This window comes from Bison bison, unplaced genomic scaffold, assembly GCF_000754665.1.
Source record: "Bison bison bison isolate TAMUID 2011002044 unplaced genomic scaffold, Bison_UMD1.0 scf7180017863325, whole genome shotgun sequence".
In the NCBI taxonomy this organism is placed as follows: Eukaryota; Metazoa; Chordata; class Mammalia; order Artiodactyla; family Bovidae; genus Bison; species Bison bison.
Window position 1 is genome coordinate 757583 of NW_011493897.1, and position 23317 is coordinate 780899.

A 23317-nucleotide genomic window follows, 5' to 3' on the forward strand; every position below is an offset into this window, starting at 1 on the left:
CTTCATCTATGAAGTACTGCTGGTGGAATGACTTGTCTGTCTGCCTTGGTAACTATGTTGGGGTCTATAGAAACTTTATTTGCTCTAGATCAGAAGTTCTTAATCTTCTGTGCCGCATGTTTTCCTTTGGCAATTTAATGAAGCATAGGACCCCTTCTGAGAATCATGGGTTTTTTTAATGTATAAAGTATATAAAATTACAAATGACACAGAAACAGTTATCAAAATGTAGAAACAGTTATCAAAATGTTAAAACAGTTGTGATACAATAGTTTATATGTTTATAGCTCATTAAATAACAAAATGTAGCTGCAGATACTATAGTTTTGAAGTAGTGATGAGTATAAATAGTATGTTGTGAGATCTGCCATAATGGTAATGTGATATGAAGTGTCTTGTGGTTACTCTTGGTGACATAGTCACAGAATAGCTAATACTACTGTGGGTTGTTACCTGCATTCATTGTTGAAGGTGGTGCTAACTTTTACTTGGAGGTTAGTGAGTATGAAGATCAAAATATTCTCCAGCCAAGTTCACAGCTGCCTCCCCTCCTCTTTCTACAGACTGCTTAGGAGGTCGTGGATCCCTGGATAAGAGCTCCTGCTATAGACCAGCTGATTTTTGAAAGGTCAATTATCTTATGGCCACTCGCCTTATAAGCCTCAATATCTTCACAATGCTAAGAACAAGGGCGTAGAGAAGATATGAAATAAAAGTCTATTTTGCAACCTGTGATAACTGTTCTTGGTTGAGGAGAAAGTTAAAGCCAATGACTAGAATGAGGCTTTTGTGTCTGATGGATTTTGCTTTTCTAGACTTCCCAGTGTTCAGTGGGATAGATGTGGGCTAGAGTGCTCTAGCTACTTGCATTTTGAGTTTTAGTGGTTTTGCCTGCCTTCCCCATTTTTGACCTAATTTTTTTCTTATTATTCTTTCTTCCAGATATTGTTTTGGTCACGGAGCCTTGGGGAATTGTGGTTTTCTTTGCTGTTGGTGTGATGGGGTATGAACTTTTTTCCATTCTTCTCATTCCTGTAGGACTGAATGTGGGACTAGCTGGTGTCACTCCACTTTGACCTAAAAATTCCTTTCTGTTTGGGATCGTTGTGTCCCAATGTTAGAAGAGAGAGCAAGTTGGACATCTTGAAAGGTAAAGAGCCTGGTTGTGAACATGTAACTTCTGTTATTCAGTCAGTGTATTTTCGATTTTGTTTCTGCTTCCGTAGGGTCTCTTGTAAGTTAAAACTATATTTGTTCATTATTGTAGCAGATCCCAAGGCAGTGGTCATCAAGTTAAATGCAAGTCATAGCTGTAAGTGCAATTACCTTATACTTTTCTGTGAACAGGGACTTCTGCAGTAACGTATTTCCTAGGAAAGGCAGATGGTGAGAAGTTGAAGAAGTATTTATCATGTCATCATTGCTATGTGGGGATGTGAAACAGAAGTAGCAGTACACAAGCCCCCCGCTCATCATACACGGATCAACTAGCATTTATTGAGTTTCTTCTTTTGGGTGCTGAGATGATGGCCCTTTCCTCAGGAGGTTCCCTGGCTGTACATAACAAGGATACAATTCTCAAAGTGTTTTAAAAGTGTCATGACTATAATGCTCTGGGGCCATGGAGGACATTCCTGGGGATGGTTTGGAATCAAAGTTTCACAAAGAAGGGACATTTGTGCTAAAGTTTTACTTTGGGTAGCCATTATTCTAAAGGCTGATAGATGACGTTCATTTTTTATTAGTTACATTTTATCAGAACCCTTGAGCTTGATACAAATTTATTTGCTTGCTTAAAGTTTGTTAGCTTGAAGGACATTAGATGAGTTTTTACCCTTTGAGTATGAAAACATATCTTAGTGTTTTGTTAGGACCAGGGTTTTCTACATAAGACTATAGTATAGTGTTCTTTTCTCCACATATTTGGGAAAGATTGGTTCTTCCTATTGTGTACTTTGCTGAGAAGGAAGCCTTTTAGTAGCTGGTATGCCAGAACTTAAGAATGAGCTCGGAATGGAATCCCAGGGCCTTCTAGTTCCACATTCTAAGTTTGATACTATGCCTTTTATGGCGTAGTGGTCATAGCATAGAAATGAAATTTGTTAAACATGACATACTTGTAATAAACTTGACTTCTTAGAGCAGGAGAGTGGGAAAGGATCATTGGAAAAGTTGAAATTGGAATTGTAGAGGTGATTCTGAGCTAAGTTAGACCAAGTTGTGGATTTATTGACAGTTTCATGGCAACCTTATAGAATCTCCTTTTAAAGATTCCTAAGAAATTTGGCCTTAGGACAGTCTGGAACTTGGTTTTTCCCTGCCATTTCAAAACTATAAATTCTGGGTGAAGAGGGAGGCTCAGCATTATCATTGTAGTTTACAAGGAGTAATGTTGGAAATAGTTCTGCCTGCTGAGTTACTTAGTGTTTTACCAATTTACCTAGCTCAACTTGGTATAGCATTTTACACACAGTAGGCTCTCAAGCAAAGGAGATCTTGTGGCCCTGTCGTTCAGTCATATGTTCTCCCAAAAGTGTGTGAAAATAAATTTTCTTGCTGAATGCTTGCCATGTAAAGTTACAGTTGAGAGTAGGGAGGAACTGTGAATGGTATGTGCTTTGTGAATTCAAAAGTGTGTCTGGAATTTTGTCTCTTTCACCTTTACAGTCAGCTCTCAATTCTCTGTACTAATTAGGAATGGGAAGAAGCAAAAATGTGAGGATTTTTTTCCCTACTAAATATTCAGAAAAGTAGACAAATCGATTTTCTTTGCCCTTAATATTTTTCCAGTCTCTGAAAAGAAAATGTACACTTTGGAAGGAGGGAAAGTTACAAGGGGCTTGAGGTATCTGCAGGTTGGATGATACACCCTGAAATAATTGGAAGTTGATGCTGTTTACATGGGAGATGACAACTTCCTCTTAAACTAATACTCTGTAGATAGGAAACTGGGTCTTCAAATAGTAACTAAGTGGCACTGATGATTTTGTTTTCCTTCCTTAGAAACTCTTCTTTCCTTTATCCTCATCCAGGTGAGGGTCACCTCTGAGACAGGGGTTCCTGGACTCCCCAAGCTCCCCACCTCCAGGATGAGCACTGCCTTATCGTGACCCTTGGGGTTTTGGTGAGTAGCCTGATGGATGGATGGGGGCCCTAGAAAGCAGGCCTGGCTTAGGAGATGATCTTGGGAAAAAGCTTCAACTTTTATTCAACAAATACTTTTTGAGCAAATGGCATGTATCTGATACTATAGCAAGTACTAGGAATACAAGGATGAATAAATCAGCCTTGATCCTTTACAGACCCTCCTACCTTCATGGAGCCTAGCATGACAGATGAATGTTAATGCAAATGACCACATAATTATACAACAGGAGAAATGTTTGAAGGAAAAACATAGGATGCTATGAAAAGAATGTAATGGAGCATTTCATCTAGATTAGTGGCTTTACAGTATCCTCTATCTCTGAAGAAGAAACAGTGAAATTGAGATTTTCTTTACTCAGCAAAAATATTCAAACTTGACATGGGAAGGTTAGGGGTGAGGGAGAGAGGTGTCAAGAATGACTCTAAATTTCTGGCATGAGCGGCTGGGTGGATGAAGTTGCCATTTACTAAAATGTAGAAAGCTGAAGGGGAAATACGTTGGGGAGGGAGACTATATAGGGATGAAGAATTCATCTTTGACCTTGTTAGGTTTCAGACTTCTAGTGGGATGCCAAGTTGGCAGTTGTGTATACAGGTCAGCAGAGCAGAAGCTGAGCTGGATGGAAATTCGGGAGTTCTTGGCACGGAAAGAACTTACAGAATGAGAAGAGAATAGGACCTGGGGTAGAGCTGTGAGGAACTTGAAATTGTAGAGATTGGGTAGAGAAGGGGTCAGCAAAGGAAGCAGATGAAGAGTGACTTAAGAGGAAGGAGGAAGACTGGAAAAGTGTGGTATTATAGAAGCCAAGAGAGAGGAGTTTCAAGGAGTGCTCAACTGGCATAGTCTATGAGATGGAGTACGATGAGGTTAGAAAAGCAGTCAGTGGTGACTTTAACAAAAGTCATGGTTTTTGTTATCTGTGGGTAGAAGTTGGTTTAAGATGTTAAAGGGTGAATGGCAGGTAAGGAAATGAAGACTGTGTCTTGTGAACTCTGTAAGGAAACTTGCCAGTTTTGTTTTGCTTTATCATTATTATTTCATCTGGAAGGTGGAATAACATGTCTGAGAGCTGATTGGAAATATCCAGGTGATGCAGGACATAGAAGGGTGGTCATGGAAGAGAGTGAGTACTCAGTCAGCTGAAAGGGATGGGGCTAGACCACCTGTGGTAGCACTAACCTTTGGGGGAAAAGTGGGCTTTTTTTTTTTTTTTGATTGCAATAATAGAGAAAAAAGAGGGGATAGGCAATGATAAAAAGAGGTTTGAAGATTTGATGGTAAGGAGTCCTGCCTGGTGACTTCTCTTCTCCCTGTTAAGTCCTGGGCAAGGCCATGCGCTGGGAGAGGAAGATGATGGTTGGCAGTGGTGAAGGTCTGAAATGCCATTGGGCAGGACAGGTGAGTGAGCTTGCTAGAGGATGGTAGAAGTCATGGTACTAGTTTACATAAATGCGTATGTTGTGCTACCAAGCATTTTCTGTGTGCTAGCTTACCTTATCCACCAAGTCCATGCTTTCCATGAAGTACTGCAGTGATGAAGAGCACAGCCTGAGTGTCTGGCTGACCTCCAGCTCCACCACTTAATAAGGGTGTGACCAACTTACTTGGGCAAATTATGTACTGTTCCAAGAGCCTCAGTTTCCTCGTATCTGAAACAGGGATAGGATATATGTATATGTGTAACTGATTCACTTGGCTGTCTACTTGAATCTAACACAGCATAGTGAATCAACTATACTGCAAAAAAAAAAATCAAAAAGAAAAAGTAATAAAATAAAACAGGGATAGTAATGGGACCTGCCTTCTACAGTTGTTATGAATGAATTAATATGTATGGAGAGTGCTTATAAGAGTACCTGATGTGCAGTTAGTAAATATTTTAAGTATTATTTATAGAGAAAAGAGAGAAACATTCTATAAGCAGATCTTAGAGTTAGAAGATTTAGTTATATTGGGGAAATACCTCTCTCTGGCTAAAATTAACCATTCAGAGGAAGATCTTCCCTTTTTTCAGTCCTGAAAGGTAAACAGTTGAGCACTAACCTGAACACGCAGGAGCTGAAAGAATTACATTTTATTCTTTAGGGTTATCTGATGAGATACTTGGCAGATTTCTTGCTCAGTTGTTTTTGGGGTCAGATAGGCTAAAACTAGGGTGACCTATTTCAACAGCTCCTCTGGATTAAGGGTTAAAACAGCTGGGTTTTATTCCCATCTCTAGTGAGCCCGTGCACTTGTTTGAACCTTCTGTGCTCTTTCTCCATCATAAAGTAGTGGCAAGGAGGTGGCTTAGAGGAAAGAGCAGGTCAGGGAGCACTGATTGGAAACCTGGGAGAAGGCATTCATGCCCGTGTGCTCCGTCCATTCATCTATAAAATGCCATTGATCACGGTATAGTGAGTTTAAAAAACTGAATGTGGAAATACTTTGAAAATAAGTATTTTTTGTTCACATGATTATTATTTAGAAATAATCTTTGCTACCAGCTCATCAGAAATGCCTGGCAGACCTAGTTGATTTGGTACTTTTAATGTTCAGAGTTTCTTTAGAAGGAGTGTAACACAAGTGCCAGGCGTTTCTGCTCTGTAACTCACCTAGGGTCTAACCACATGCTTAGTACATTATATTGAGTATTATAGAAAAACCAAAGAAATTTAAAACAAGAATCTTGTCTTCAAAGAGCATAGTCTTCATAGGGAGGTAAATCATACACATGGGACTATTCAGTTTGACACATGATTGGAGTGCTCCTATGTGTGATACAGACAGAAAGTATCAAAAGGGACTGTATCGGTGGTAACTTCTTTTCTTTTCCTGAGGTAAATGTTTCTGTTGGCTTTGTCCATGGAAGATTCATTGACTACTTCTGTTTTACCAGTGATTGCTGATGTTTAGGGAGAGGTACAGTATGGTTTATGATCATATATTATGTTGAGCTTCAGAGCAATAATCAGTTTTAGAATCTAAACTGGCGGCAGGGAGCTAAAGGTGGTAGGGAATAAACACACAACCCTAAATATAATTGAGACTCAAATGTTTTTAGGATGCTTTTTCCTAAGATCAGTGTAGAAATATTCTATAGCATTTTACTCTAGTTTTTTTCCCTGCCTTCATTTAAAAGAAAAAAAATGTGATTGTGTATACTCAGAAAATCCATAAATTCCTCTCATGGTCTCAGGTAAAATAGCTGGGACTATTTCTAAATGAGGAAATAGACATTTAATACTTGACAACAATCATACTCATTGCTGAGTCTTAGAATATAAGGGTTTCTCCCAGTTTTAGTCCAGTTCTTGAACCTCTTGTAGTGTATGTAACACCGAAGCGACTTCTAACTCCTTTTGATTCTTTAGCCTTTAATCCTGCATCTAATATTCTCCTTCAGTCCTATACCTCATCAGTAAAGATAGCAGGAGGGAGGGAGGTGAGGGGACCACGGTTACCAAAAAAAATCACATTGGAAACTGCCCTGGAAGGAGCAGTGAATGGAAGTGTATCTTGGTTTTCCCTGAACCAGTTTAGGTTTCTCTAAATAAAGGGCTTTCTCATTTGTTCTCTTACTAGGTTGGGGAATATTTTTTTGACCTTTATGCTTCAAATTAGCCTTGCAAATTGGCTCAAAAAATAACTTAGTCTTCAAAGATGTTCTTTCACCTCCGCATTATGGATCATTCCCTTGCTTACCCATGCCTACAGCTCCTGTCATTAAGCAGTGAGAACACAGGACACATACTCAGCATAATTTAATAGAAAGATCATAGAAATCAGGGGGCAGAACTGATTGTATTTGGTATTGGCTCAATAGTTGATTTCAGAAGTACCTCCTTTAATGTCTTCCCCACCCTGAGGCCCTGAGAATATAAACAGAGAGTAATTTGTTTCATGGTTTGAAATTGGGATGGGTTTGTTACATTTCAGTGCCATCAGAGGTGAAGCACCAGATAGTTGCTATGGATTTGGAGTACCAGTGGTTTCAGAGCATTGTTTTGAAGAAAGAAAAACCCAAGTTTTTGAGGGTTTTGTATTTGGAAGTAGAGAAATGTAAGGGAGAATACACAGCTAAAGATAAAAATGTTTTTCTCATCTGCTTACAAACGCCTGGTATATGATGCTTGGGTGGGAGGCTTGTATGCCTGGCAGAAAGTCTTAGTCACTCTTCCGCTGCTTTAGCACTAGAGCCTTTTGGCCAGAATATGAACATCGCCCTTTCCTTTCACCCTGAGGGAAGCTGAGGAACCATCTGCCTCTGTACTGTCAAGGTGGGGCTTTAGCCTTGGTCCTGCTACAAGGGTGTTGGATGTCTCTGTTTCTCTTCCCAGTGTGCCCTGGAGATGCGAGATTTTCCTTTGGCAGCCGGAGGCACACACCCAGAGAATGCTGGAGCCGCAAGGGGACAGGACCCACTTCCACAGCGGAGAAAAACAAAGAGGAAAAAGGCGTGCAGGCAGCCAGCGCTAAGGGACGCACCCAGCACGCAGTGGGCCCCTGCCACTGCCCCCAGCAGCTGTTTCTGCTGCAGCCCGAGAGGAACTCGGTGAGCCCGTCCCTGTTTGTGGCTGCAAGCTCAGGATTTCAATCAATGCATTCCAGTAACCCTAAAGTGAGGAACTCTCCGTCAGGAAACACACAGAGGTGAGGCCTAGGGCCTGGCCCAGCTGCCCCTTGGGACATCATAGTGGACCCTGAACACTAACTGGTGGAACAGTGTGTTGAATCATGAGACCCAAATGGGAAAAGCAAAAGACTCAAGTAAACAGTGATAGAATAGTGAGTCAGAGTTTAGGTTAGCGTTCTCCTCTTACTCATTTGTCCATCCTTACCTGACTGCTCCTCATTATAGCCCCCCTCCTCAACAAAACATTAAAAACCATCCAGTACAATGTGCTAAACTTGCCAAATGAGGAAACTGAGACCTGGAATGTTGAGGAGGCCTAAGGTTCTGGAACTAAAACACCAGCCCCTGACCCCCACTGTGAAGCTTTTTCCTCTGTTCTACAAAATTGATATCTTAAAAGAATTTCTTCCTCCTCCCCTGGAGGCAGTGGTTAGTGTGTCTGCTCTGGTGTGATACTTCTTATTTGGTGATTAGTGTCCTGGAGGGTTTCCCCAGACTGCCAGTCACCAGCGGGTTTCCTCACTCTCTCCCAGACCTGCTCGTATTTTCCAGCAGGGAAGCCAGTCTCTTGTTACAGCTGTTCCTTGTTCATCAGCTGAGGGGTGGGTAGTATTTTGATCTTAACGATGTCTGTTTGTTTACTCTGAGCTAGTCTTAGTGTGAGAGTCATTTCTCTATGTACATAGAAACCGTTGTCCTTTATTGACAGAAGCCCTAGCGATGGGTCCCCATGTGACTCTAGGGTTCCTGAGACGAGGCAGGCCACTCTGCCCAAATCCTCCTCTCTGTTGATAGCTCTGAGATGAGAATGGGGAGAAGAGAACAAGCAAGCGGCTTAAGTGAAAGGTGGGGTGGTTACTTTAGCTGTCCAGGTCTCCCTGACCTGTGATAGAAATCAGACCTCTTTGATTTGTGCTGCCCAGTCTTGTCCGGTGTCTGATCTCCCTTTGTTATTTGTCTCTTCTAGTAGCCCTAAGTCAAAGCAGGAGGTGATGGTCCGTCCCCCTACAGTGATGTCCCCATCTGGAAACCCCCAGCTGGATTCCAAATTCTCCAATCAGGGTAAACAGGGGGGCTCAGCCAGCCAATCCCAGCCATCCCCCTGTGACTCCAAGAGTGGGGGCCATACCCCTAAAGCACTCCCTGGCCCAGGTGGGAGCATGGGGCTGAAGAATGGGGCTGGAAATGGTGCCAAGGGCAAGGGGAAAAGGGAGCGAAGTATTTCCGCCGACTCCTTTGATCAGAGAGATCCTGGGACTCCAAACGATGACTCTGACATGAAAGGTATGTCTATAAGATCTTTGAGACTCAGAGGGAAGTAGGTATTCCTGAGGGAGGGCCTCTGACATGGATGGATGCCAGAGAGCCTAATAGTAGCCAGGTGGGGAGAGTAGGAATTGGATCCAGGAGTTCTCGGAGTTGCAGATTGAACTCCTTCTGGTCATTTTCCTACGAAGTGAAGAATAGTTTGGAACGACCTTGTTGAGTTCTTGCCCTTGAGGATGCAAGTGTTTGAGAATGTTGCACGACTCTAACCATGTACTTATGGATGTTTCTGGTCTCCCTGCTTTTGTGTACTTGAGTGTCAAGCCAGTAGCTCCAGTTTATCTATGCCAGAGCCCACACTGGAGCAGTTTTTCTGACAACTCTTCCTCTTCTCCGTGAAATTAGTCCTTCAAGACTTGGGTTGCATGCGTTCTGGCTGCCATTTTGCCAGTTGTAGGTACAAGAGGCTGTCCTGGCACAAGTCCAGATTTGTCCCAGCCAGTTTCACCATGGCGGGAATGAGGGGCTCCATGTGGTAGAGATCCAGTAGGTACCACAGTGGAGTGAGCCCAGAAGGGCATGGGACCCATGGCTATGCTCTAGGCTTTCCCTCACTTAGTGTAAAATAAAACATCTTAACTGTAGGCCAGAATGTGAAACTAACATTCAGGGAGTGGAACGGTGACTCCCCAACCCAAATTTGAAATGAGTACCTCTGTAATTGTTCCCCTGTCTTTCCTTTCTTCTTCAGGTTGTTTGTGGGAGGCCTGTTTTGAGCACCAGCACTATGCTGGGTGCTGGGGGTGCTATGGTCAGCAAAACTGAAACAGTTGCTATCCTCAAGGGTTTAAATGCACCTAGATAGCAGATCATTTAAAAAATTACAATGAAATTTGATAAACACTGAAGTGAGGAAAGTTAGGGGGCTATGGGTCTAACTAGCAGGGACATCCAGCCCAGGAGGTTCCAAAAAAGGTTTCCAGGAAGTAGGGACATTTATGCTAATATCTAAACCCTGGTGCTCAGATGGTAAAGAATCTGCCTGCAGTGCAGGAGACCTGGGTTCAATCCCTGGGTCGGGAATATCCCCTGGAGAAGAGAATGGCTACCCACTCCAGTATTCTTGCCTGGAGAATTCCAGTGATAGAGGAGCCTGGCAGGCTACAGTCCATGGGGTCACAAAGAGTTGGATACGACTGAGCAACTAACACCTGCACACTTTTCAAAGAATGTGTAGTAGAGCAGTAAGGATGTGGGAAAGAGTGCTTTGTACTTAGTCATTTAAATGGGAGAAGTGTATTTGTATTTTTATGAATAGAGGAATTTCCTCTTAACAAGATACTTCCTCCTTGAAATTTTCAAGGTGTTTGCATTATGATGCTATAAATGCTGGCAGAAAAAAGAAAGCTTTATACTTTCTGTAACATTAATCTTTTTATTTTTTTAGAATGTAATTCTGCTGACCACATAAAGTCCCAGGATTCCCAGCACACACCACACTCGATGACCCCATCAAATGCTACAGTCCCTAGGTCTTCCACCCCCTCCCATGGCCAGACTACTGCCCCAGAGCCCACACCTGCTCAGAAGACTCCTGCCAAAGTGGTGTATGTGTTTTCTACTGAGATGGCTAATAAGTAAGTTAATGGCTGTGTCTTGATGCTGGTGTGGCTTGCGTGTTTGGGCGTCTAAATTTTTATTCCCTTTGAAGAGACCTTTTTTTTGCCCACTTGTATTATTACTGAAGGTTAACACTACAGAAAACAGTAAAATAAAACATAAAACCCCCACTCCCCTACTCCCAGAGGCAACCATTGGTGGTAGTTCCTTTGCTTTCCTTCCAGAGAAACTTTTTAGGCTTATACAGATACACATATATATACTTTTTTAAACGGGAAAAGGGTCGATGGCACAGCACACACTGCTCTGCAACTCAATATTCTTTTTAAAATGGCATAATAAGTAATACATGTCCATTTTAGAATAATTAGAAAATGTAAATAAAAAGTCTCAAGAATTTACAGAGGTAACTGTTACGAACGTTTCTAGTAGACAGATGCATCACTGGATATTTGTTTATTTAAAATGTGAATATACACTATATAGTTTTCTGACTGTTTTCATCTAACATTTTTAAAATTAAGATATAGAGTGAATCTTGGCAACCTTAAATTATGATAAGGTGTGAGAATTCATTTTTCCCTTCTTGGGTTGGGATTTTGAACTAGGATTCTCTATAAAACACCTACCAGAGTGGACGGGTTTAAAGGAAAAAACCCTGGGGTTGTTTAATGCCTCTTTTGAGATTTGCTAATGGCTATTTTTAAATTTCAGAAGAGTTACAGTAAATGACAGACAAGTAATGAAAACCTTTTTATCTTGATTTCTTCTCACTGGGCATTGCCAGTGGTTCTTTATACTTCTTCCTCTCTCATACCAGTTCGGTCTGGGGTTAAAATGCTTTAGAATTTCAGTTAGTGAAATAGAAACAAGTCCTAGTGTGTGCCTCTCTTCTCTCTTTGTAGGGCTGCAGAAGCTGTATTGAAGGGCCAGGTTGAAACTATTGTCTCTTTCCACATCCAGAACATCTCTAACAGCAAGACAGAGAGAAGCACAGCCCCTCTGGTATGTCATCTTACAAGTGGAATAATGGTTTAAAGGTTATAAGGTGACTCTAAATGTGGGAGATGATTAATTCACTGATAATCTTTTTTTCCTTCTTCCAGTTTTATTGAGATGTAGTTGGTGGACAGCACTGTATAAGTTAAAGTGTACAGCCAACTGTACTGTATACTTTAACTCACATACATTACAAAATGATTATCATCATCTTATATACATACAAAATTTAAGACAAAAAATTTTTTTTGTCTTGTAATGAGAACTCTTAGGTGTACTTTCTTAATTTTTATGTAGAACATACAGCAGCATTAATTATATTTATTGTGTTATACATTACATTCCTGCTGCTGCTGCTGCTAAGTCGCTTCAGTCGTGTCCGACTCTGTGCAACCCCATGGACTGCAGCCTACCAGGCTTCTCCTTCCATGGGATTTTCCAGGCAAGAGTACTGGAGTGGGGTGCCATTGCCTTCTCCGTCATTACATTCCTAGTACCTACTTATCCTACAACTAGAAGTTTATACCTTATTGCTGCCCTCCTCCAATTCCCTCTCCCCCAGTCCCCCCACTTTTGGTTATCACAAATCTAATCTGTTTTTCTTTGAGTTTGTTTGTGACGTTTAACTGACCTATACTGTGTTAGTTTGTGGTGTGCAACATAGTGAAATGATATTTCTATACATTTCAAAGTGATCACCATAAGTCTAGTCACCATGTATCACTGTACAAAGGTATCACACAGTTATTGACTATATCCCCCACACTGTACATTTCACACCTATTACTCATTTATTTTGTAACTGAAAGATTGTACTCTTAACTTCCATCACCTGTTTATGTCCTCCTCCAATGGCCCCCCTCCTCTTTAAATGACCTGTTTGTTCTCTATATCTGTGACTCTGTTCCTGTTTAGTTATGTTTAATCATTTGCTTTGTTTTTTTTAGATTCCACATGTTTGTCTTTCTCTGACTTATTTCACTTAGCACAATACCCTCTAGGTCCATCCATGTTTTTGAAAATGGCAAGGTTTCATTCTTTTTTAATGGCTAAGTACTACTCCATTTTGTGTGTGTGTGTGTGTACACCATATAGTCTTTATTCATCTATTAATGGGCACTTAGGTTGCTTCCATATCTTGGCTATTGTAAATAATGCTGCAGTGAACAACATAAGTGTACAGATGTCTTTTCTAATTGGTGTTTTTGTTTTCTTTGGATAAAGAGCCAGGAGTGAAATTGCTGGATTATATGTTAGTTGTATTTGTAATTCTTTGTGGAATCTCCACACTGTTTTCCATAGTGCCTACCCTGGCATACATCCCCACCAACAATCCATGAGGGTTCAGTAGGGAGATAGTCTTGGTATCAGCTATATTTTGAGCATTTAACCTAGTTGTGTAGTTTTAGGCACATCACTCTGGCCTTTTCTGGTAGCATGCTGATATATTGATGAAACTAGAAGAGAAGAGGTGCAAAATAAAAAGGAGACATACGGCTATCTTAGGATTTCCTTAATGTGGCCCTCTCTGGGAAATTCTGAATTCAGACCCTGCATATACAGCAGAATTAAAAAAAAGAACAGGCACTCTTGAGTTACTTAAAGAACAGAGAAAAAACAACAGTTAAGGGTGGTCACTGGTTTCCTATAGACTGTGACAGAAAAAACAGTTTACTACCGCCCTACAGGACTGGAGTACATGCTGATAATTCCATAATGAGAGTCTCAGTGACTTTCAGAATGATTCTTATTTATTTCAGAGAGAACCATTGAATGTTTTTAATTGCTTGATATTTTCAAAATTACAGTTAATGTTTGTTTCCTCTCTGGAACTTAAGCACCTACTGTAAACTACATTAGAACATGCGTGCAGTGGTTGTTTAACATACATAGTGTCTCAAATTGAACCAAACGGTGTTCCTTGTGTCTCAGATTGTCAAGGCATTGCACCCAGTGGTGTGAGGACACTAGAGGTTCAAGACACAATCCCTGCTTTCAGGAAGCATGAAATATAAAACTGGGATGAGTCTTAAACATGGGAAAAGTTAAATGAGGTGACAATTCAGTATAGAATAGATGACATTTTGTCCATGTTGTATGAGAACTTAGGCTGCCTTCCTGTGACATAGCAGGGCTTGGGCTTTCCTAGACCAAGCAAAGGAATTTCATGTCTCTCTGTATCTCCACTAAAGGGTAGAAGAAGTGTATATGTAATATTTTAAGTGTATATATTTTTAATTTATACTTTAGAAGTATTTATATTTTATATTGTTCTGGAATATATAGGGCACAATTGCAGCTCAAACCAGTGTTTATTGACTTAATGACAGATCTTCATACAGTTTTTACCTCCACCTCCTCTAGTACGAAAATGAAACCAGAAGAGGAGTTAAGGAGGGTATTGGGAATAGTCCAGTCACCATTGCTCCAAATCTAAAATAAAAAGAGTGGTACTAAACCATTTCTTCCGTCACAGTCACCCTTCTAGGAAATGAGTATCCACCCTTAACGCACAAACACAGCCTGGCCAACAAAACCAAACGTAAACTGGCTCTGGAGAGAAAATTCAGGTGACCTCCAGACTCCAGTTAAATAGTCAGAGACACCGAGGACACTGTGACGTCCAGTCATCTAGGTTCAGCCAGTCGGCCCCACCTCACTCTGGGTCTGCAGGCATAGATGCATGGAGAAGAGCAGCAAGCGGAGCGTTTATGTACATGTCCACAGAGTGTGAGCTGTTCATGTTCAGGGATACATGTAATGATTTCTGTACAAATGTGTACCTTGAGAAACATTCCAGAGAGTAGGTGGGGATGTAAGTAAGAGCCTTAGGGGTTTGGAAATACAGACTGGATTAAGTGAACAGGTAGAAGGAAGTGAACATCAAAAAGGGGTCCTGCTGCTCTCGAGATCCCTTGATGGAGGGGTAGGCTGGGCCCTTCTATTCTTCGGTACTGCCCTTCTCTAGTACCCGAACCTCCAGCAGGGCCAAGGCATAGATGCAGAACATTTTATATCCCTCTTCCAAACACTGACAACATCCATGTCACCTCTTACAGGCGAGCCTACCTTTATCCAGGACTTAAATGTGGTATTGGTACTTAATAAATAATAAGACACTCATCTAGCCTGTAGAAAGGGCCATGTGCTGTCTCTTGGAAAGAACAGATCAAGAGACACCACAAGCTAGCCTCAGATTTCTTCACAGATGTTTCTTGCCTACAGATTATCTTACTGCAGTTAATGTGCAAGTTCTTATCAAATATTGAATCAGTGATCACAAACTGAAAACAGAAATCGGAGATGTCAGGCCCCTTGGAAACTAAAGGAGAGGAGTGCTTCACTAGTCACCGTGCCAGGGGAGACGGTGAAGTGGAGCAGCCTCACCTGCCGCCTCTGGCTGGTGGAGTACTGAGCTGGAAGTGACAGGGACTTTCTTTTCAGTTGAAAACGTCAGACTCTTTGATTGACAGTGAGAAGTCTACATACCCATTTATACTTTCAGGGAAAGAAAAAGGTGTTAGGTACAGCCTCCCACATACCAAGAAACTAATCTCTCCCTGAATCAAAAACACGTAGTAGACATGTGATATCAAACCTGTTCCTCGAAATAGATACTCAGATGTATTCACTCCAGCAGAGTGGCTTTCCCTTGGCATGCTTATAAAGTTATTGAAACCTAATCTTCAGCTTGGGAAAGAGGATACCGTTTGACAGTAAAATGTGAGGGAAGAAATCAAAATGTCTTCATGTCCATGGGGTTTGTACATGAGCAGTTTCTATACCAAGTGTCAGTGTAGATTTATGTGGCTGGGACCAGTCCTTTATAACATATCATGCTCTTTTCATTGCCCTTCTGTTCAATTTACCAATGATTTTTAAAATCTCGTTTATCTTCAGAACACACAGATATCTGCCCTTCGAAATGATCCGAAACCTCTCCCACAACAGCCCCCAGCTCCAGCCAACCAGGACCAGAATTCTTCCCAGAACACCAGGCTGCAGCCAACTCCCCCCATTCCGGCACCAGCACCCAAGCCTGCCGCCCCCCCGCGTCCCCTGGACCGGGACAGTCCTGGGGTAGAAAACAAACTGATCCCTTCTGTCGGCAGCCCTGCCGGCTCCACTCCACTGCCCCCAGACAGCACCGGGCCAAACTCAACGCCCAACAACCGAGCCGTGACCCCTGTCTCCCAGGGGAGCAATAGCTCTTCAGCAGATCCCAAAGCCCCCCCGCCTCCGCCGGTGTCCAGTGGAGAGCCCCCCACACTGGGGGAGAACCCTGATGGACTATCTCAGGAGCAGCTGGAGCACCGGGAGCGCTCCTTACAAACGCTCAGAGATATCCAGCGAATGCTTTTCCCCGATGAGAAGGAATTCCCAGGAGGACAGAGTGGGGGACCCCAGCAGAACACTGGGGTATTAGATGGACCTCAGAAAAAACCAGAAGGGCCTATACAGGCCATGATGGTTCAATCCCAAAGCCTAGGTAAGGGACCTGGGCCCCGGACAGACGTGGGGGCTCCATTTGGCCCTCAAGGACACAGAGATGTGCCCTTTTCTCCAGATGAAATGGTTCCACCCTCCATGAACTCCCAGTCTGGGCCCATTGGACCCGACCACCTGGATCACATGACCCCTGAGCAGATAGCGTGGCTGAAATTGCAGCAGGAGTTCTACGAAGAGAAGAGGAGGAAGCAGGAGCAAGTGGTCGTGCAGCAGTGCTCCCTCCAGGACATGATAGTCCATCAGCACGGGCCTCGGGGAGTGGTCCGAGGGCCCCCCCCTCCGTACCAGATGACCCCTGGTGAGGCCTGGGGGCCTGGGGGCTCAGAGCCCTTTGCCGATGGGATCAACATGCCCCATTCTCTGCCCCCGAGAGCCATGGCTCCCCACCCCAACATGCCAGGGAGCCAAATGCGCCTCCCTGGATTTGCAGGAATGATGAATTCTGAGATGGAGGGGCCCAATGTCCCCAACCCGGCATCGCGACCAGGTCTTTCTGCAGTCAGCTGGCCAGACGATGTGCCAAAAATCCCAGACGGTCGAAACTTCCCGCCTGGCCAGGGCGTCTTCAGTGGTCCTGGCCGAGGGGAGCGCTTCCCAAACCCCCAAGGATTGTCTGAAGAGATGTTTCAACAGCAGCTGGCAGAGAAGCAGCTGGGATTGCCCCCGGGGATGAGCGTGGAAGGCATCAGGCCTGGAATGGAGATGAACAGGATGATCCCAGGCTCCCAGCGCCATGTGGAGCCAGGGAATAATCCCATCTTCCCGCGAATACCAGTGGAGGGCCCACTGAGCCCTTCCAGGGGTGACTTTCCAAAAGGAATGCCCCCGCAGCTGGGCCCTGGCCGGGAACTCGAGTTTGGGATGGTTCCCAGTGGGATGAAGGGAGATGTCAGTTTAAATGTCAGCATGGGATCCAACTCTCAGATGATACCTCAGAAGATGAGAGAGGCTGGGGCGGGGCCCGAGGAGATGCTGAAGCTCCGTGCAGGTGGCGCGGACATGCTGCCTGCTCAGCAGAAGATGGTGCCCTTGCCATTCGGCGAGCACCCGCAGCAAGAGTATGGCATGGGCCCCAGGCCGTTCCTCCCCATGTCTCAGGGTCCAGGCAGCAACAGTGGCTTGCGGAATCTCAGAGAACCCATGGGGCCCGACCAAAGGACTAACAGCCGGCTCAGTCATATGCCACCACTACCTCTCAACCCTTCCAGTAACCCCACTAGCCTCAACACAGCTCCTCCTGTTCAGCGCGGCCTGGGGCGGAAGCCCGTGGATATATCTGTGGCAGGCAGCCAGGTGCATTCCCCAGGCATCAACCCTCTGAAATCTCCCACGATGCGCCAAGTCCAGTCACCAATGCTGGGCTCACCCTCGGGGAACCTCAAGTCCCCCCAGACTCCATCGCAGCTGGCAGGCATGCTGGCGGGCCCAGCTGCCGCTGCTTCCATTAAGTCCCCGCCCGTCTTGGGGTCTGCTGCTGCTTCGCCTGTTCACCTCAAGTCTCCATCACTTCCTGCCCCATCACCTGGATGGACCTCGTCTCCAAAACCTCCTCTTCAGAGTCCTGGGATCCCTCCAAACCACAAAGCGCCCCTCACCATGGCCTCCCCAGCCATGCTGGCAAGTGTAGAGTCAGGTCAGTATGTTCTCATCCTCACAGTTGCACCTATAGCCAGAGATTGTGAAAGCCTGGTTTACATACTTTAAGAAAACTGGTGTCCTGATTATGCAGCCAGAGGAGGGGGCTTTTGCCAAGATGGATGTATTTGTGGCAAGGTGCAGAGTTGGTACTCCCATGGGGTTATGCTCAAGTGTCCAATCCTGGTGAAGATTCATGGGCTTTAGTGCAAAGTATGTTTATGGGATAGGACTGGGAGGAGAATGGGAAATGCATATCATTTCACTGAACGATTTACATTTTCACAGGGAACTCAAATGTCTTAACAAATGTGTTAAGATTAAAGGATAAATGTGTTTCCTTTAAACACCAGCCCCACTTACTTCAGAGGTCTGTCTTTGTGTTAAGAGAGTGAGTGTCATCCCAAGCAAAGAGGGGAGACTGCTGAGAGACTTGAGTGGTTCTCGTAAATATGTGTCAACCATTGAAACAGTTTCTGAAACCTTCTCCATGTTAGACTGCTATTCTCACAGATCAGCTGCAATTTATTAGTATTTACTTCCTGGGGGAAGTTCTCACTGATGATGGTGGTTTTGTGAACAGGACCGGAGGCGGTCAGTAGATGAGCACTGAGGTGTAAATACTAGGTCTGTGCTGTCTCCACTTGAGAAAGACTAGAATCAGAATGAGGTAGGAGATTTATCCTACCAGGTTAAAGTGTGCCTCTCCATTGGGTAGCAGTTCTCTACAAAGCAGTCCAGCAGAGTGGCCCCCTCAGACCTTTTGAGTGCAGACATCTTGGTGGAGGAAATCAGTCAGGAGCATGTGTAGGATACTCTGGTCAGTACCTGAGGTGGGATGGCTCATCTGGCTTCCAAGCACACTTAACGCCAGAGGCAAATTCTGAATTGTGGTTGGCAAGGGTAAGAGATCCACTTATTTCCCATTGTTTTCAGTGAAGGAGTTTGTGAGGCGTGGTTTTCCCAAGTTTGAGCTAATATTCTCACACATCCTTGGTGCGTTGTCCTGCCATCTGCTGAGCTGTCACCTCCATCGTATGCTGCCATCTCCCTCTGCACACACACGGAGCTTGACTAGAAGACTGATGATTCATGTCCTGGGTCTAATAACACTGTCCCATTCATCTGTCTCATTCCCTGTTAGTTCAGAATCACAGGCCCAAGAACCTTCAGGAGAATCTAATTCCCTGCCCTGTTTTATTTTGCCTTCTCTTAGGTGGCCCCCCACCTCCTACAGCCAGCCAGTCTGCCTCTGTGAGTATCCCGGGAAGTCTTCCCTCTAGTACACCTTACACCATGCCTCCAGAGCCGACCCTTTCCCAGAACCCACTGTCTATTATGATGTCTCGAATGTCCAAGTTTGCAATGCCCAGTTCTACCCCGTTATACCACGACGCCATCAAGACCGTGGCCAGCTCAGATGATGACTCCCCTCCAGCTCGTTCTCCCAACTTGCCATCAATGAATAATATGCCAGGTAAGAAATCAGGAAGATAGGATATGGCCCTATTGCTGTTGACAAAAGAAAAACGTCTTGAGGTGTTTTCTTGATATCTGTAGACCTCAATAAGCTGGATGTTCAGCAGATTGAAAAAGTATATCATCTGAGTTAGTTTCAGTAAAACTAAATGTCTTGCCTAGAGGAAGAGAATAACACTTTTTTGGATTAGCTTATTCTGTGTTTGTGGATAAGAAAGCAAATTTCTTTAGAGTTCTTGTCATTTTCTTACAGAAGTTCTGATGCTTCTGTGTACCTTGATGTGCTTATTTTTAGGTGGCTCCTCCTGGAGCGAGACTGAAAGCAGTATCTTTTTAATATGCTGATAGGAATGTCTTGAGTCCTCAACTATTTTCCTGAAAGGGCAGCCTCAAACCACAAGCAGCCACAGGATTTCAGACAATGGAGAAAACCTCTGTTTCCTAGAGAAGCACTTTCTTTAGGCCTAAAGAGAAAATAAAAATGCCTCCCTTCTTTCCTCATTCTGTTCTCCTTCACTCCTACACCTCCCATCTCCCCAAATCTCACTAACGGGAAATGATGTGGGAGGGCAAAGGGTCAACAAAGAGACCATAATAACTTCAGCCATGGGTTTCTGGTTCCAGTTCCATTCTGATTGTTAAGAATGCTTTTTATCATCAGTCAGGTGAGGGCATGCTCCGTGGATGGCACAAGCATCATTCTTACCATACTCGGTGGTTAACTTCATGGAGAGACCAAATATTTAAATGTCCCAGAGGCCATGGTAGAACCTGTGTGTTTTCCATTAAAAGTTAGCTTTTCTTCACCATTTTATATAATCTAGAGTTTTAAATGCTCTCCCTGTAAGGCAGTGTGAAAGGGTGATGCCACTTTATCAATTGAAAAAGGCCTGTTTGGTTTCCTCGTCGCTGTTACTTCTGATTCTTGGACTTGTAGGACTGATGAATCCTCTTTCTCCAAAAAGGACCGTACTGCAGGTCATCTAGGCAAATTGTTTTCTTCCCAATTCAATACCTCCGATGAAGAAGACTGTACTCATTTGTGTATTAACTTGTAACTTTTCACTCAGGAGACTTTCTTTCTAGGTGTCTTCTATATACATATATGTCATACAGTTTAAAGCTCAGTAATAAATACATTGTCTTGTGGAGCTGTTGGTTTGTGTGCCCCCAAATGTATTGTAATCTTCCTGAGGGTAGATTGTGCATTGTGCATTTTCTCAGCTCAGTCCCATGCACATTTGATGCATAGTAACTTTTTTTGTTAATTTGATTTATAATAGTTTTTCTGAGTTACTTTTGGTGAAATTGATTCCTTTGATATCTTTATTTTTCTAGGAATGGGCATTAATACACAGAATCCTCGAATTTCAGGTCCAAACCCCGTGGTTCCAATGCCAACCCTCAGCCCAATGGGAATGACCCAGCCACTTTCTCACTCCAATCAGATGCCCTCTCCGAACGCCATGGGACCCAACATACCTCCTCATGGAGTCCCTATGGGGCCTGGTTTGATGTCACACAATCCTATCATGGGGCATGGGTCCCAGGAGCCTCCAATGGTACCTCAAGGACGCATGGGTTTTCCCCAGGGTTTCCCTCCAGTTCAGTCTCCTCCACAGCAGGTTCCGTTTCCTCACAATGGCCCCAGTGGGGGGCAGGGCAACTTCCCAGGAGGGATGGGTTTCCCAGGAGAAGGGCCTCTTGGCCGCCCCAGCAACCTGCCCCAAAGTTCAGCAGATGCAGCACTTTGCAAGCCTGGAGGCCCGGGGGGTCCTGACTCCTTCGCTGTCCTGGGAAACAGCATGCCTTCAGTGTTTACAGACCCAGATCTACAGGAGGTCATCCGACCTGGAGCCACCGGAATACCTGAGTTTGACCTGTCTCGCATTATCCCATCTGAGAAGCCTAGCCAGACACTGCAATATTTCCCTCGAGGGGAAGTCCCAGGCCGTAAACAGCCCCAGGGTCCCGGACCTGGGTTTTCGCACATGCAGGGGATGATGGGCGAACAAGCCCCCAGAATGGGACTAGCATTACCTGGCATGGGAGGTCCAGGGCCCGTGGGAACTCCAGACATCCCTCTTGGTACAGCTCCATCCATGCCAGGCCACAACCCTATGAGACCACCAGCCTTTCTCCAGCAAGGCATGATGGGACCTCACCATCGGATGATGTCACCAGCACAATCTACAATGCCCGGCCAGCCCACCCTGATGAGCAATCCCGCTGCTGCCGTGGGCATGATTCCTGGCAAGGATCGGGGGCCTGCTGGGCTCTACACTCACCCTGGGCCTGTGGGCTCTCCAGGCATGATGATGTCCATGCAGGGCATGATGGGACCCCAACAGAACATCATGATCCCCCCACAGATGAGGCCCCGGGGCATGGCCGCTGACGTGGGCATGGGTGGATTCAGCCAAGGACCTGGCAACCCAGGAAACATGATGTTTTAAGCTGCTAAGACTGGATGTGCCCATCCTTGTTGAGATGAGATTCCAGGTCCTGAGAGCTGCTATGAGGGCGTTCCAGGAGCACTGTTGGTCATGCAATAGGAGAACAGAGACCCAAGGGCTGCTTTGGGGGCGGGGGGAACTCGAGAATGTATGGATTTATCTGAAAACAAATTATTCATTTAATCAACAGGTGTGTTTTTTTTAAGATTTATTTTTTAAAAATTATTTTTGTGGACTTGGGTATCCCGTGATGGCACCTCCTTTGGGGAATCTGTAGCCGTGCTTTGAGAATCGCCATGGGTCACGTGTCGCACCGTTCTCTGTATGTTTACGTCCTTTGGACTTGGCTTCTCCCAGGATTCTTTTCTGGTTTTGTTTTTGCTTGGGGCTTTATTTTTTTGTGTACTGTACTATATTGTAAAAGGGATTTTAGCAGAGACTTTAGTCTTTGGGACAAGAGGAGAACAGGAATGCTGGGCTGTTTACTTTAGGTGGAGAATCCATCTTCAGACCTTTGGACTATTTTCTTTCAACTCCAGTGTATAGAAAAACCAAACTACAACCTCAGAGCAGAGTATTAATGAAAAGCACAAAAAAAGGAACTAAGTTCAGCGAGGGGTGGGGGGAGGGGGAGATTTTTCTTTTTAAAAATAATGACGCTTAGGACATTGGTTTTTCAGTTTAAGTGCTCTCAGCACTGTCTGCCTCTCCCAGTCTACAGACCCACCTGCACATTTTTCTCTTGTTTTCCCTCCCCTCTCCTTCCCCGTCTCTTGGTTGAGTGAGTTTCCCCCTGTTGTGTCCCTCACTGGTGAGCCCCTGCTTCCCTCCTCTCTTTCCCTTTGGCAGCTGCAATACACGGTGATACTTTGGGGAAATAAATCTAAGCAAGCCTCACCTTCCATGCCGAGCATCGTCCCGGCTCCAGGAGGGAAAGGTCTGTCTTTGGGTTGCTCGACTGTCTTTGCCCTTCGTCTTCTTCCCCATCCTACCCTTCCCTGCCCACCTTATTTTCTGTTCTCCTTTTATTAGGAATTCCCAAGTGAATTTTATTAATGTGGGAGTGGAACAGATGCTAAAAGCTATTCAGGATTTTGTTTTTCTGTTTTTAATTTTGTGGTTCCTTCCCTTTCCTCCCCCTCCCATGCGTAAAACGTTCTGTGTAACCTCCATTAAATTTGGTACAAAACCACTCACCAGAGCTGTGGTGTCAGAAAAATAAAATATATTGTTTCTTACAAAATTGGATTGCCTTTTTTTTTGTGCATTTGGATTCCTGTTTGTTTGCTGAGTATTAGGCATAGTGGTTGCCATTGACCCAGAAACGTAGCTCCGTTGTATCAGAATTGATCAACAGGGTGAAAGTTAGGGAAAGTATAGAAAAGTGCTTTTGCAGATGAAGCATATTGCTTGCTGTTGAGGAGTAACTACTCTTGTAGATTGATCCAGTGCTGTTCCTGTCTCGGGCATGAAATCTTAGCTGTAGGCAGAAGAGCAGTCCTGGTCCCCATGGCCTCATCTCTGGAGGCAGCTCATGGTCTTTACTAGGAATTTTTGTGAGGGCCAGTGTAATGGTGTGAAGTATTTAAG

General features: G+C 44.2%; 1 protein-coding gene across 4 annotated transcripts; it reads left to right on the forward strand.

The window, feature by feature from the left end:
- Positions 1–3641: 3641 nt before the first annotated feature.
- Positions 3642–22991, forward strand: BCL9 (B-cell CLL/lymphoma 9). 4 transcript variants are annotated; one of them, XM_010833239.1, is made up of 8 exons: positions 3642–4546; positions 7468–7780; positions 8731–9047; positions 10477–10666; positions 11555–11654; positions 15549–17790; positions 19009–19269; positions 20610–22991. In XM_010833239.1, the coding sequence occupies exons 1-8, from the start codon at positions 4528–4530 to the stop codon at positions 21725–21727; spliced, it is 4560 nt and encodes a 1519-aa protein (XP_010831541.1). In that variant the 5' UTR covers positions 3642–4527; the 3' UTR covers positions 21728–22991. The 4 variants fall into 4 exon arrangements, with proteins under 4 accessions (XP_010831541.1, XP_010831544.1, XP_010831545.1 ...); XM_010833242.1 differs by having other exon boundaries at positions 20646–22991; XM_010833243.1 differs by having other exon boundaries at positions 8731–8825.
- Positions 22992–23317: the final 326 nt, after the last annotated feature.